Genomic DNA, 14,666 nt, shown 5'->3' on the forward strand with positions numbered 1-14,666 from the left:
CCGTTCCCCGGCGCTGCGTCCGTCACCGCGGGGCCGGGCCGGTGCACCGGGCGGGACTACAGCTCCCGGCGGCCCGCGCTGCCCGCCCCTCCCCGCCCCTGCCGCAGAGCCGGGCGGGCCCCGCTCCCGGTGCAGGTGGCCGGGCCCCAGCGGACGCCCCGGAGTCCGGTAAGAGCGCGGCACCATCCTCCCCAGCCCGGTCCGTCAGCGCCCGGCGCCGCCGCGCCGGCCGCGCTCCGTCCCCGCGGGCGGCCCCGCGGGCTCCTCATCAGGCGCCGCGGCCCCGCGGGCGGCACCGGGGTGCTTCTGCTGCTCTCCGCAGGAGGTACCGGGGCTCCTCGCGGGGCAAGCGCCGGGATCCCTCCGTGCCCTGGTCTCGCCACGAGCGCGCCACGGGCCCTCCCCCGCCGAGAGCGGCCGTGCCCCGGCGCTTCCGGGGCCTGGCGGGGCTGGGCGGCGGGGCCTGGCTGCATCCCGGTGCGGGGCCCGCCCGGTCTTCCTGCCTCGTGTGACGGGGCTGGGCGGCGGGGCTCGGCCGCCCGGCTGGGGTCCCCAGGAGGGCGAGGCGGGGGTCCCTGCCCCGGGCAGGTGGGGGACAGGTGCCTCCCAGTGCCGCCGGCGTTTCTCAGCCCGGCCGCCTGCCCGTTGTCGCCCCTGGGACCCGCTCCTCGGGCTCGGTGCTCCCCGGGCGGATCCCCGCGCTTTGCCTCGGTGTCTGCTGGCTGTGAGCTGCAAGCGTGGCTTCGTTTCCTCCGTGCTGATGCAGCTGGACAAGAGCTGAATCTGTAACGCGGGGCTGGAGGTCTCTGCCAGCCGCACACCGGGTATCCCTCGGGAATCTGTCCCCGGGTATCTCTCGGGAATCTCTCCCCGGTTATCTCCGTAGGAGGCACCGGGATGCCGGAATAAGGTGGAGATATGAGCAGAGGATAACAGGGGCTTGCCTGAGCCTGCCTTGCCTTCAAGAGGGAGATTAAGCACTTTGCAGCCCACACAGAGTGGGGCTCCCCCGCTGCTGCCTCTCCACATCTGGCTGGTGTGAGGCTGTAACGGAGGGCCCAGGTCCTGGCTGAGGCACAGTAGATGGTGATCTAAAAGTTGCCCTTTTTAAGTGCAGAGAGAGGCTCCCAGGCAAAACCACAGTGAGTCCTTCCCTGCACAAAAGCAGAGGGAGGTGTTGTGGGACATCACGGGAGGTAGGTGTTTGGTGGGGAGTGTTCAGAGGTCCCTGGCACTAGGGCGAATCTCAGGGTAAAGGCTGTCTTGTGCTCTGATGCATCCCAGCCTGCTGCTGGTGGCACGACTCAGAGGTGGGACAGCCAACAAACACATGTGACCATGTGGCACTGCCTTGGCTCCCACCCTGCCAGCATCTGGTATCAAATTCACAGAAGCGCCTTGGATCTGGGGGGACTGTGCAGAGCAGAGGGAAAGCCACAAGTGTGGCTCCCAGCCCCACCATGGAAGCCCATGCAGGGCTTCCAGCTTCAGAGCAGGGAATCAATCTTCAAGAGGGAAATGATGCAAATGTTTCCTTCCTCTTTGGCCTATGTCCATGCTAGGAAGGGTCAGTTTTATCTAGGAGCTGTGAGGGTCACATCTCTGTCATTTTCCTCCTCCCAGTGCTGTTGCCTGAAAAGAACCATTGCTCGATCACTGTCTCTGAGTCTCAGAGCTACTTCTGGGGTGTGTCTGGGATGGGGACAGAAATGCTGTTTTGGAGGGACAAGTACAAGAATGGAGTCACTGTCCCCAGGGAATGGGACAGGGGCCTGGGCACTCCTGGCAGCAGTGACAGCCCTTGTTCTGCCCACTCCAGCCTCGCCTCATCCCTGACCTGCTCTGTCAGTGATTCCAGCCTGCCCAGGCCAGGAAACTGCCTGCCAACATGAGGGTTTGCAAACACAAGTAGAGCTCAGAGAACTGAGTTTCCTGTCCCTGATCCTGTCTGAGCTGTGTCGCGGAGCACGTGAAGCTGTGCTCTTCCAACAGCTGTGATGGCTATCCTGGAGCCAGCATTCAGGAGAGCTCATGCTCAGGGCCTGGCAGACTCTGGATTTTAAGGACAGAAGGATTCTGGGGTAGAGTGGAAGCTTCCAATCATCTGTACACGGTTTCCTGCCATGACTTTGCTCACACATACGTGGAAGTGTCTTTATCCTGCATCTCATGTTGCTGGGGCGTGGCCAGACCCCTGGCTGGTGTGCAGGATGTGGCTCCCCAGGTGGAATGGTCAGGCTCTCGGCTTGCACCGAGCAATGCCGTGCTGATGGCTCAATTGGAGGCCATCTCCAGGGTCAGATGAAGTTACATCTCTGGGAGCTCTGGGCTGCTGGGTTACATCCTCACTGCCAGGAGGACTGATGACTCAGCGACCTCATCCAGGAAATTGGGGGCTGCTCAGGCATCCCACACCCATGGGATTATTATCACCAGGTCCATTGTGCGTGGGTTGATGGCTGTGGTTTCTCTCTCTCTGCAGGCCACGATGCTGCGTTTGGCTGCTTTTGCAGCTGTGCTGCTGTTCTTGAGAGTCACTCTGGAACTGTCCTGGGCCCAGGCCATCCCTGCTCTCTTCATCTTCTACCTGGCATCCGGTGGATGGGACTTCTTCCTCATATTCCTCAAGACAATACCAAGGGACTTCAGGTAGGTGTCCTGGCTGGGTTTGTCCAGCCATCCACCCCTGGCCCTCTGCTCTGCCTTGGTGTATGTGTATGTGTGAGCACAGTCCCTGACTCCTTGCACAGCCTGGGTTTCTGCTGACACCTGGCCTGGGTGGAAGGAGATCTCCCTCTATTGTGCCCGGGTGACTCCAAACTCTCGGGCAAACTTTTCCCAAGAAGGATAGATTTCAGCTGAGCTCAAAGTCTATTGACTGTCCTTGTACTTCAACCTGTCCCTAAAGATGCTGGCGTAGCACCAGGCTCCTCTGCGGGGTTTATTCTGAGTTGGTATCAGGCTGTGCCAGCTCCTGGCAAGGATATGGGGGGGAGGGAGTGGTGGTACCTCTTGGAGAGAATTCGAGGCTCAAAAATGCCCCTTTGATCGGGGACATCCCTGTCTGCAGACTTCCAAAACACATCTGTCCCTGACTATGAGCATCTCTGCAGATGTGTTCTGCCTACGTACACACTGCTCAGGGGAACACGCAGAGCTGCTGCTGACCTCAGGTGGGGTCTGGTGTAAGGGCTGGGCTGTTGCAGCTCCTCGGAAGGTCCTTGTGCTGTGCTGGCTTTGCTGGAGGAAGTGGTTTTGCAGGAGTCACTGAGCAGCTGCCCTCTTGCTCCCCTTCCTTTGGCAGCACGGGGCTGGTCCTGTTGCGGGTGAAGTGGCAGGTATGGAGGCACATGAGGGAGAAGAACACAATCCCCAAGATCTTCCAGAAGACCGCAAGGAAGTATTCAGAGAAGACAGCACTGATCTTCCAAGGCACAGGCGAGAGCTGGACCTTCCGTCAGCTGGACGAGTACTCCAACCAGGTGGCCAATTTCTTCTACAGCCAAGGCTTCCGCTCGGGCGACGTGGTGGCGCTTTTCATGGAGTCCCGCAATCAGTACGTGGGGCTGTGGCTCGGCCTGGCCAAGATCGGGGTGGAGACGGCCCTCGTGAATTCCCACCTGCGCTTGGACGCCTTGCTGCACTGCATCGCCATCTCCAGCTCCAAAGCTGTGGTTTTTGGGGTGGAAATGATGGAAGGTGAGGGGCTGGCAGATGTTTTGGGAGTGCCTTGGACTGGAGGGAGGTGTGTCTACTCAGTGGGTTCAGTGCTCCTTTCCTGCCCACCACAGAACAGAGATCTGGAAGAGAATAGGCAGTTGAATCATCCAGGGGTTAGATTTGTGTTTGGTTTTTGTTTTGTTTTTGATTCCTTTGGACACTGAGCAGGATCTGGAGTGCAGTGCTGTCTGCCTCCCAAGCAGGTCAGACTGGGTACGAGGATCCTTTCTTGTGTCTCTCAAGTCCATTCCCAGCATGGAGACCTGGGTTGGACTGGGCCTGCCCCACTGCACAGGAGGAACCTCTCCTTGCTCTCATGGCTGTTGCTACATCCTTGCAGCACCTTGGCTCCAGTTCCTTGTGTGTTTCAGCCCACACCTCTGAGGTTGATGGTGTCAACAGACCTCTTGGCACCAAAGAGGTTTTGGATAGGGAAAGGTGGAAAACAGGATCTTCTGGTCCCTGAAGAGGTCTGGGCTGTGGCCCCAGCATCTGTTAATCATGGGAACATCTGCCTGGGATGGCTGTGAGCCCTTTGGGGACTGCCAAGCGCAGTGGGGGTACTGCTACCTGGGGCAGGGTGTCCCTCAGACTGCCTGGGAGGATAAGGAGTCTCTGCTGTAGCCACCCTGCTGCTTTTCTCCAGCTCCCTTCTTTACTTTCTCAGCAATGCAGGAAGTGCAGCCCTCCCTGGATAAATCCATCCATCTGTTCTGGTCTGGGGAAGAAAATCCTAAATCCGTGCTTCCTGGTGCAAAACACCTGGACCCCCTGCTGCAGATGGCCCAGCGACACCAGCCAGCTCCCCCTAATAAGGGCTTTCTTGGTATGTGGTCAGCTCTTGGGGCCTGACATGTGGTGGTGATTCTGAGGGTCAGCTGGTTACAACTCTGGCAAGACTGCTGGGGATGCCGATGGCAAGGGGTGCTTGTGGTAGTTCTTGCTCCAGTGTTGGAAGCCCAGCCCTGTGTGGGGCAGTCATACCCTCTGTGCGTCCAACAAACCTGATTTACCCCAGGGTGATCCCAGCATGTTCTTGGAGCTGTTACATGAGAGCTTTGGCTCAGGTGGCAAGAGTAGAGTGTTTAAACTTTGCTTGTCCCCCTCTCCTGGTTCGGCCAGCTCCTAGATTGGGAATGTGACCCTGTCTCCTCATTGCTCCCCAGATAAACTCTTCTACATCTACACCTCTGGCACGACAGGGCTGCCCAAGGCTGCCATTGTGGTGAACTGCCGGTAAGGCTGTGGGCTGGGGCTCAGGGAGAATGGGGCTGAGCTCTGCCCTGTCCTAGCACAGCACCCCTGACCCTGCTCCTGACATGCCTTTTCACCCTCCCCTCAGGTATTTCCGCATGTCCAGCTTAGTTTTTTACGGTTTTCGGATGAGGTCCGATGATGTGATGTACGACTGCCTCCCTCTCTACCATGCTGCAGGTAACTTGTGCCATACAGAGCATCCTGGGACTGACTCTTCCCTCAGCCAAACCCAGGGCTCGGGCTGGAGGCTGGTGTGGCTGTGAGCTCCATGTCGAGGAGGATGAGACTGCTGCTTGCAGTGTGTGACTGAGGCTTTTTCTGCTTTTCCCCTGGAAGCCAAGAATCGATCTGGCTGACCTTTGGAGAAGGGAGTGTGTGGGGATGGTGTTATCCTACCCTGGTTTTGGAATACCTTATTGCTGCTTCCTGTGGGAAGTAAGGGGGGGAAAGTCTAGGGGAAGGGGAAAGCAGTGCCTGCCTGCCTGGCTGAGACATGCTGGGATATTTAGCTGCAAAGTGCTGCCCTACATGTTACTGCCATGGGTCTCCTCCCTGTGGTCCTGGGGGCTTTGGCTGGGTAATCCCCACTGCTGTGAGGCAGCCATGGCCTCTGCCTTGCCCTGCCAGTTCTTTCCGTGGGTGGGCTGGGCTGGAGGTGTGTGGGGACTGAGGGCTTTCCTGGCTGCTTCTCTGCAGGGAACATCGTGGGCACTGGGCAGTGCCTGCTGCAGGGCATGACGGTTGTCATCCGCAAGAAGTTCTCGGCCTCACACTTTTGGGAGGACTGTGTGAAATACAACTGCACGGTGAGGCCGTGGGGCAAGGGGCCAGCAGGGAGTGGGCAGTGAAGCCTGGGAGTCTGTGCCCTGCTGGGGAGGGCCCAGCTGCTGGAAGTGGGGGACACCTGGACCGGTTCTGTCTGTCCAAACCGCCATTCAGGGTGGTGGGACTGTGTCATTCCCACTTGGGCTGGTAGCTTCATGTGTCCTCCTCACATTCCAGCAATAGGCAGGAGATAGTGGATGGGTTTCACAGCCTGGAGAGTTGAGTTAACCAGGGCAGGACAGGCTGGATGAGTTAGCAGAACTTCTCTTTTTTACTGCAACCTCTTTAGCAAACTTTGGGTGTGTTGTGCCGTCCCTTCCTGCCCTGAAGCAGCCTCAGAGAGCCCAGGGCCTGGCAGAGGGGTCCCTAGTGAGTGTTTCCTCTCTGTTGCTCCCAGATCGTGCAGTACATCGGGGAGATCTGCCGCTACCTGCTGAACCAGCCGTACCAGGACACGGAGCGGCAGCACCGGGTGCGCATGGCCGTGGGCAATGGGCTGCGGGCCTCCATCTGGAGGGAGTTCATGGCCCGCTTCGGCATCGCCCAGGTGGCCGAGTTCTACGGGGCCACCGAGTGCAACTGCAGCCTGGGAAACTTTGACGGCAACGTAAGGCCCCACAATCCTCCCTCGTGTCCCAAAGGGTGACAGCTGGCCTGGGCAGGGTTGGAAGCACAAATGGGCTGTCTGCTCCTTGGCATGGGTTGCCATCCATCCAGAGGGGTTTTGGCCGTTGTGTGGTGCTGCCTCTGGTATCGTGGGACTGTGTGAGCAGTGGGTTCAGGTGGGACAAATGTCCTTGCTATCCACAGCTCCGAGCTCTTTCTGTTCTAGGTTGGGTCATGTGGCTTCAACAGCAGGATCCTACCAGGTGTGCACCCCATTGGTTTGGTGAAGGTGGATGAAGACACTATGGAGCTGATCCGGGGCCCGGATGGTGTCTGTATCAGCTGCAAACCAGGTGAGGAGAACCACAGGAATACAATCTCCTCAGCCCAGCATTTCACGATACCTCAGGATAATTTCCCTGGATTTGTCTCTGCTCAGTTAAACCACACCAATCCCATTAGACACCCTTTTTGCTTGGGGGGCTGGGGGTGGTGGTGTTTCCCCCCTTCATCCCCTCTTCTCACTTCAGGGGAGCCAGGGCAGCTGGTGGGCCGCATTGTCAGGAGCAATCCCCTGCAGCACTTCGATGGCTACTTGAATCAGTCTGCCACCAACAAGAAAATTGCCAGGGACGTGTTTGCAAAAGGGGACGTTGCCTATCTGACAGGTGAGGCCAGCAGGACCCCTCTGTCTGCTGGGAGTGAAGGAGAAAGGCACCTGTGTGGGAGTGGGGGCTCTTCTAGGGTAGCAGCACTGCCCTGAGATGCTCCAGGGTTGCTCCCAGCCAGCACCTCATGTTTTTGCCTATTCATTGCTTTCCAATAGGGGATGTCCTGGTGATGGACAAATATGGCTACATGTACTTCCGAGACCGCACCGGGGACACCTTCCGATGGAAAGGGGAGAATGTCTCCACCACGGAGGTGGAGGGAACACTGAGCCGCATCCTCAACCTGACAGACGTGGTGGTTTATGGTGTGGAGGTCCCAGGTAGCTGAGAGGGAATCAGGAGAGGCAAGCAGGCCTCCAGCACTTGAGTGTGAACATGTCCTGCATGTCCAAATTGATGTGTCCTGACAAGAGGGTAGGCTGAAGCTCCCTGTGGGTGAGCTGGGAGGAGGCCACAAGAAGTGTGGCTAGCAGGAACCAGAGGGTTTCCTCACTCTCTCAAGCTCTGATCTGATTCTGGCTGGTTTGTAAGGACCCTGTGTCCTCTCTGGCCATGACTGTGACTGCAGGATGTCACTGGTAGCCGTGGCCACAGGGTGATGACACAGCAGTGACACAGGTGGACATGCCAGCGCTTCAGTACAAAGCAGGGTCTTGCTGGTGCAGGGCAGAGGGGAGATGATGCTACAGGGACAGTGTGTCTGAGTGTCCTTCATTCTCTGCCTCTTAGGGGTTGAAGGGAGGGCAGGAATGGCAGCCATCGCTGACCCAGGGAACTCCTGTGACCTAGAAGAGTTTTCCAGCAAGCTGAAAAAGGCCCTGCCACTGTACGCACGTCCCGTCTTCCTGCGGTTCCTGCACGAAGTCTCCAAGACAAGTGAGCCATGGCATGCATGCTCACACTGGACATGGAGCTGGGGGAGGCTGGGAGGGGAAAACCTGGTTACAGAAATCATTCTGTAGGGTAGGGATGAAGCCTCTCTGCCCCACAGAGCCTGTGGCCAGTTCCTCATGTGGTTTGAAGGCATGGGGATGCAAGGCTGGGTCTGGGGCAACACAGGTGTGGTGGGGATGGACGTGTGCACAGCTAGTGAGCCTTTACTCCTCTTTGTCTCCCCATTTCAGGCACTTACAAGTTCCAGAAGACGGAGCTGCGGAAGCAGGGCTTTGACCCTGCGCTGGTGAAGGACAGGTTGTATTTTCTGGACACCAGGCAAGGCTGTTACCTGCCACTGGACCAGGCAGCATTCAGCAGAATAAAGTCAGGAGACCAGAAGCTGTAACTGGTGGGGCTCAAACCAGGCACCTCCCAAATCCTGCTGGGGTGAGGGGACAAGGCAGGCACTGGGGAAGGAAAGGTTCACAAAGTGATATAAAAGGCACACTAGAGATTTTATTTGACAAGTTTTACAGATAAGGGTTTGGGAGGAACACGGGGGATTGAGGGGAGGGGGATGGTCACATACCAAAGCATTGACTCATTATGGCTTTATTTTCTGCTTCATACAGTGGTGGTGGTCCCATGCCATGAGAGGGGCAGGGCCCTGGCCAGTTGAGGAGGGGTGGGGTGCCCCTGCCTTTCCACTTTGCTTTTCCTGTCTTTCCCTACCTTTTCCTGCCTGCAGCAACCCTTCTTTGTGAAGGCCATGAAAGGGCCAGTGCTAGGCTCTTCCCCACTTTTCTACCAAGCAGCCAGCTTCTCCTTGGCACAGGGACCCACTTGGCAGAGGGAAGGTGGGTGCCAGGCGCAACCCCTTCCCGCTGCTCGGCCCTGCTGGTGTTGTGTGTCTGCTGTGAATCAGGGGAGCAGGGTAGTGTTTGGCTCAGGAGGGGGACAGAGGTGTGTTTCTGCCATGCCACCTCTCCTGGGGATGACATTTCTATTTTTCACAGTTACACGCACATTATATCTATATATGTGTGTGTGTGTGTGTGTATATACATATATATATAATACACTCTGAGTTTTTTTGGTTTTTTTTTTTCAATCTTAATTTATTGTCCATACTTTTGAATGTGTCTCGGGTTTGTGCAGTAGGTGGAGGGGTAGCCCAGACCTGTCCTCTCTTGGAGAATCCTTTTCTCTCGCAGGGAGGTGGGATGCTCATCTGGGACTGATCCTCCTCTTCCAGCGTGGGTGCAACTGTAAATGTCCTTGTGGCCTTGCTCCGTGGTGGCGGACATGAGCAAATCCCACTATCTTGTGGACACTTCTCTGGGTCTTTTACTTCCATCTTTTGTGGATGCAGCGTTGTTTTGTGGACCTTCTTCCTTGCCGAAAGCAAGTGGGAGAGTGGGAAGAAGGGCCGAGTTTGCCTTTGCTTAGATGTACTCAGGAGGTAACTTGCCAGGGGAGAGAACATCCTCTGGAGGTGCTTCTGTGAGAGCCTGACTTCATGTGCTCTGCATCCCTTCCCAAAAGAGCCCTCCCTGTCTCCAGCACCAGAGCGGGGCCCTGAACTGAAATGTCTGTGTGAAACACCTGACTTGTGCTATGTGAATTCCCCATGTTGTGTCTGATATGAAACAGCCTCAGCTGCGATGTTCGATTCCAGTCCTCAGAAAATGAGCAGAAATTTCTCTTCCAGAGAAAACTCCGGGTTGGGTTGTTTTTTGGTTTTGGTTTTTTTGGTTTTTTTTTTTGTTTTTTTTTTTAATAGCTTGTTTTTATGCTTTTAGCAGGGTTACTCCTTAAAACGACATCTGTCTTTTGTGAGGGCAGGGTGTGTCTGCTCTTCTAGCTGTGCTTCCACACCAGCGTACCTGCCTGCCTCAGTCCGTCCTGGTCTCACAATTAAACACAAATATGGGTCTATGCTGGTGTTTCCTACCTCTTCCTTGTACAGTCCTGCTTGGTGAGGGAAGGTGGGGGACTTTGCTGGTTTGGGAACTGCCACTCCAGAGCATCACCTCCCTGTGTGCATTTTGGCTCATCTTAGACCAGGGGGAACAAGCCCCTTGCTGCTGGGTTTAATGACTGTGTGAACACAATATGTTGATCAGACCCTTCCCAGTTTCCTCCACTAACTTTCCACACCCCATTTTTCCTTGTTCTGTCCTCAGCATTGCCATCCCAATTTGTTCTGGCCCAGTTCTCCCTGTTTACCCTTGGACATGTGGCTCTTCCACCCCTTTCCTGTTCTCTGTTTCCTCTTCCTGCTGCTTCTCTCTGTGTTTGTCCATGCTGAACTTCCCAGCTCATTTCTGCCTTTGCAGACAAGTTTTTTGGTAGCCATTCCCCTTCCCTTGTTGCCGGAACCATTTTTACACCTTCTGCATCCAACCCTAGTGATAGGAGACCCTGGCTTTTTCTTGGTATGGAGCTGCCAGGGACAAACATCTTCCATGAACCTGATTGAAATGTGTTCCCTGGTGAAGCACACTGTAAGAAAAGTGTTAAAAATTTTACATCCCTTACGTATCAACTTCAGATTTGGACGTGTTCAAATTGTGTCTTCTCCAGCATCTCTGAGCTGAAAGCTTTAATTTTAGTTTTTCAGTCCCCTGGACACTCAAAGCCCTGCAGCACGCAGGGGGCTTAGCCCTCAGACAGTGTGGCTTGGCTGGGAGGGGTCACATTTGGGGTCCGGGGGGCTGGCGCGGGGGGCGCAGCAGCGGTGCTCTGCAGGTGCTCCGCTCCCACCTGTGCGCCCTGTTCCGCTCGCAGCCGCCGGAGGAGGGCAGGCTGGGCTCGGAGAACGCCTCCGCTCGGGGGACCGCGCCGGGCAAGCCCCGTCCGCTGCTCCGAGCCCTGGAGGTGCGGGATGCTGCGCAGGGTGGGTGCCTGAGGTGGAGAGGAGGTTTCAGATACAGATAGTGGTGCTGGGTGTGAGGCCAGGAGTAGTCCCAGGCACTGGTGTCCACTGTGCTCAGGCTCCTGGCTGGAGACTCTGCCTGATTGAGACTCGGGCAGCAGCGAGGTCACCCAGCTGTGCCAGGTGGGGGGTGGGCAGCGACCTGAACCACCAAACCTCATCCTGCCTTCTGCTAAAGGCATTGAGGAAAAGCTTGGCCGCCCTGAAGTCAGACCTGGGGGTGGTCACCTGGAGATGGGTGGTTTGGAGTAGTAGAGGAGGATACAGAAGGACTTTACTCCCCTTTACTCCCTCCCTGCAGGAAATGGCTGTGCTGAAGAAAGAGGGGTTGCAGGGCAAAACTCAGCACTGTGTTTCTGTCTGTCTGAGAGCAGGGTAGGTTAAAAAAGCCCACCAAGGAAATTACGCCTGTTTAATACAGATGTGAATAGCTTTGGAAGATTATGGAAATATGGCTGTTACGAATGGAGACTGGCTTGAGTTGTTGGGTTTTGGAGATGGATGGGGATTATAGGCCTGTGGGAGGAGCAGGGTGTAGCCCTTGCTGGTGCCAGCACAAGTCAGGAGCTGGGCCCTGGCTGGAGCATTGCCAGGAGCTCACCCCAAGCCCTGTATTTTGGGCTGGCTGTGAGGAGGGGGAGCTGCACAATTCAGGCAAGAGGAGCAGGATGAGGCCCCCCCGAGGTGAGAGCTCCTGCTCTGGGGAGACGGAACGTGCTGAGTCACTGGGAAAGAGCTCAGCAGACATGCCAGAGGGCTCTGGTACACAGCCCATTGATAGAGGAGACCTGCAGGGCTGTGCCAGAGGGTTGGGGCGTGCATGTGCCACACACACCTCTGTGCCAGAGGATTTCCCAGGGAGAGGGGAGCCCAGGGAGGTGTGCTATAGCTCTGAGTTATGCTCAAAGGAGCCCCCCTTGAGGAGCGAGCCTGGTGTGGGGGGGTTGGTCCCCTCTGGAGATCTGGTGCCTGGGGACCTCTCACCACTGGCGCTGTGTTTGTCCTGACTGAGAGGGGTTGTGTTGCACTTGGCAGTGCTTCAAGATTCCCTGAAACACCCAGCTACACCAATTAGAGGTTTTCTGCTGGCTGTCAGCTTTGAGTTGAAATCCTGGTGCCTTTCTAAAGTCACAACTCCTCTGGAAAAATGAAGTTTATGTACAAGTGTCCCTGCAGCTCCTGGCCCAGAAATACAAGTGCAGGTGTGGTGCTGAGCCTGGGTTCCATGCTGAGACACAACACTTCCAGCAGAGAAGTATTTGGAATTAAGTAGCCAGTGTTTAATCATAGTCTGATATTTTAAAGTATCTTTTTATTTGTGCAGTTTTAAGGAAGAGGCGAATTGAATCCTTTATGATTTAGAGACACCTTGTGAGACATCCCTCCCCTTTGATCAATGCGCTAGTCTGGCTCAACAGCTGCATGTAGATAAAAGTCCTATACATAAAGTATGAGGTATTGTTCTGTTTTAATTAAAACACTTAAAATTCTGTTTGCATGAGGTTAAGAAAACATTAAAATCCTTTCCAGGGTTATTATCAAACTGCTAATTTAAGCAAAGCCAAAGAGCTTTACAAACCAAATGTACTCTTCCCCATGGAGATGACTGCTTCTCCCAGACCCTGTGTCCTGGACAGTGACAATATATCAAGAAAAAAATGTGGCAACTTTTTTTTCTGGTCTGCTTTAAGTCCAGCCCAGTTGCTTAGTGTGCAAAACTGGAGTGTATTTTAGCCTTAATGCACATGGGGGCTTCACAAGTTGCTCAGAACCTTTCTGGGTGAAATTAATTTCTGCTGCTGAGAAAGTCTGTGACAGTCTTTAACACTGCATCTCTCCAGCCTCCTTCTGCCACTCTTGGTGTGCCAGAGCCTTCCCAAACAATGACAGCCGCCTGCTTCTCTGCATGCAGGCTTTGCCTTTAAGCAGTGACAGGGAAATATTCTGGACTAAAAAAGATACTATCCTTTGGTGCACTCTTTAGAAATGGAAATACTTGATTCCCCTGAGTGGTTTCCAGTGTAATCAGGAGCAGAGCCAGGAGTGGCTTCTCCCTCTCCAGTTTGAAGGGACTGTGTGGCCACAGATTCCCCCAAAATGATGGTCTGTGAAGATGTCATCATGCTGTGTGAGAGGGAAGGGACAGCAGCTTTCCTTCCCAAAGCAGAGAGGCTTCAGAAGGGAAAAGAATGTCCTTAAGGCTGTTTGCTGCTGAGCTCCTGGACAGCGCAGGATGTCTGTACTGTGCAGCTGAGTGAGGCTCAGTGAGCAGGGATGGATCCTGCTTTGCTTTTTTGGAGCCTGGCCCATTTCAGTGGCAGATCCCACCTTCCAAAGTAACCTTGGGTTTGATCTGCTTTTATCCAGTTCATTAAAAATCCAGACACAGGCACAAAATCATGGCATGCCAGGCTCTGGGAGAGCTTTGGGCAGTTGAGCTCACGCAGTACAGGCTGGCAACCCCAGGAATTGCAGGCGATGCTGATGCTATCCAGGTCCAGAACGCATTCCTGCTCAGGATGTGGGACATTGCCCAGATCTTCCCTGATCCCTCGACAGATGATCCCAGGCTTGTGAAGTGGGATGTGACCCCTGCTGTGCCGCATCCCCCCTCCTTGTTACAGCCCTGCCTTCCTCTGGTCCCATCCCTGAGGGTGCGGGGAGGATTCGTGCCCTGCTCCTGCCCTGAGGTGACAGCTCGCACGCCCTGCACTGTGCCCGGGGGCCGGAGGAAGCGAGGGCAGCCGGAGCCTTCCTCCTGCCCCCGGCCGTGCGAGTGGCTCGGCCGCAGGAAGAGGCTAACAGCGGCGGGCCAGCCACCCCCTCAGCTTTGAGTATCACTTTCAGCTATTCTGAAGGTTAAACGCCTGTTTAGAGCTCCCTATTGAAGGTAGAGCCGGGGGTGCGGCATTGTTCGGACGCCCTCCCGCTTTGTCTGGCCGCTTTCAGGGATGCCCTGAATGGGAAGCGGCCCCCAGCCCAGCACCCCGGCAGAAGGGCTCCCGGGGGAGAGGCGCTTCCTCCGCCCTCATGACATTCAGCCCTCCATCGGTTCAGCTCCCGCTTTCTTTCTGCTGCAGTTTAACCCGGGCACAGAGGCCGGGCTCCATCTTACTGATCTCTGCTTGACACCCAATTACCACATGAATGGGAGAGAAAGGCTGCAAAAGGCTTTAACTCCCACTGACCCTCCTTCCCCTCTGCCTGCTTCCCTCTCTCCCCGTCCTACCCCCTCGCCTTTCTCCCGGCGGAGGGAGTTCAAAACTGAGACGGGGAAATCAAACAAAGCCCCGAGTGAGGAAACCCATTGTCACCGCCTCCGCGATGGCTCCCCTTTCGCCAGCTATTGTTCCCCTTGAAGTTTGACTTGCTGTGTGGAAGGATGCGAGCAGCTGTTTGCGCATTCCCCTGATGTTTTATTGAAAAATAATTGAATCGTCAGTTCGGGGCTCTCTGATAAAATGTTTCCTCGTAACGCTAGGCCCTGCTCTATTTATAAACTACATTTCCCTCTAGAATGTGATGGTGAGCTAACACGTTTCCTCCAGGATAAAGCCTCAGTGGAGGAATGGAGGTATCTTTCTTCTGCACTCAAGGAGAGAGAGAAAGCTTGGAAATGGCAGGGAAAAAGACATAAGATGGGAATGAGACAAAAGAAATTAACCCTCTCTTCCTTGCCAGGCTCAATTTCCAACCTGTTCCCTTTGCAGTTGCAAAGTGGGAGGGGAATGGGAGCAGCCGGAGCCCCTGGCCAGCAGCCCCCTGCCCCAGCG

General features: G+C 55.6%; 1 protein-coding gene across 1 annotated transcript; it reads left to right on the forward strand.

Moving 5' to 3' along the window:
- The first annotated feature begins 68 nt into the window (after nucleotides 1–68).
- Nucleotides 69–9,893, forward strand: SLC27A4 (solute carrier family 27 member 4). The gene is made up of 13 exons (XM_021551440.3): nucleotides 69–168; nucleotides 2,483–2,649; nucleotides 3,305–3,699; nucleotides 4,388–4,546; nucleotides 4,887–4,956; nucleotides 5,063–5,154; nucleotides 5,674–5,783; nucleotides 6,200–6,409; nucleotides 6,635–6,761; nucleotides 6,939–7,076; nucleotides 7,235–7,399; nucleotides 7,809–7,955; nucleotides 8,204–9,893. The coding sequence occupies exons 2-13, from the start codon at nucleotides 2,489–2,491 to the stop codon at nucleotides 8,359–8,361; spliced, it is 1,932 nt and encodes a 643-aa protein (XP_021407115.1). The 5' UTR covers nucleotides 69–168; nucleotides 2,483–2,488; the 3' UTR covers nucleotides 8,362–9,893.
- Nucleotides 9,894–14,666: the final 4,773 nt, after the last annotated feature.

The sequence above is a fragment of the Lonchura striata genome, chromosome 22, assembly GCF_046129695.1.
Source record: "Lonchura striata isolate bLonStr1 chromosome 22, bLonStr1.mat, whole genome shotgun sequence".
Taxonomy (NCBI): Eukaryota; Metazoa; Chordata; class Aves; order Passeriformes; family Estrildidae; genus Lonchura; species Lonchura striata.

Excerpts from the sequence above, each read along its gene's own strand:
- SLC27A4 (XM_021551440.3), top strand. The coding sequence starts at position 2,489 with ATGCTGCGTTTGGCTGCTTTTGCAGCTGTGCTGCTGTTCTTGAGAGTC. Across the intron at positions 6,762-6,938 it reads CTGTATCAGCTGCAAACCAG|GGGAGCCAGGGCAGCTGGTG; the intron begins GTGAGGAGAACC and ends TTCTCACTTCAG. Across the intron at positions 7,077-7,234 it reads GGACGTTGCCTATCTGACAG|GGGATGTCCTGGTGATGGAC; the intron begins GTGAGGCCAGCA and ends GCTTTCCAATAG.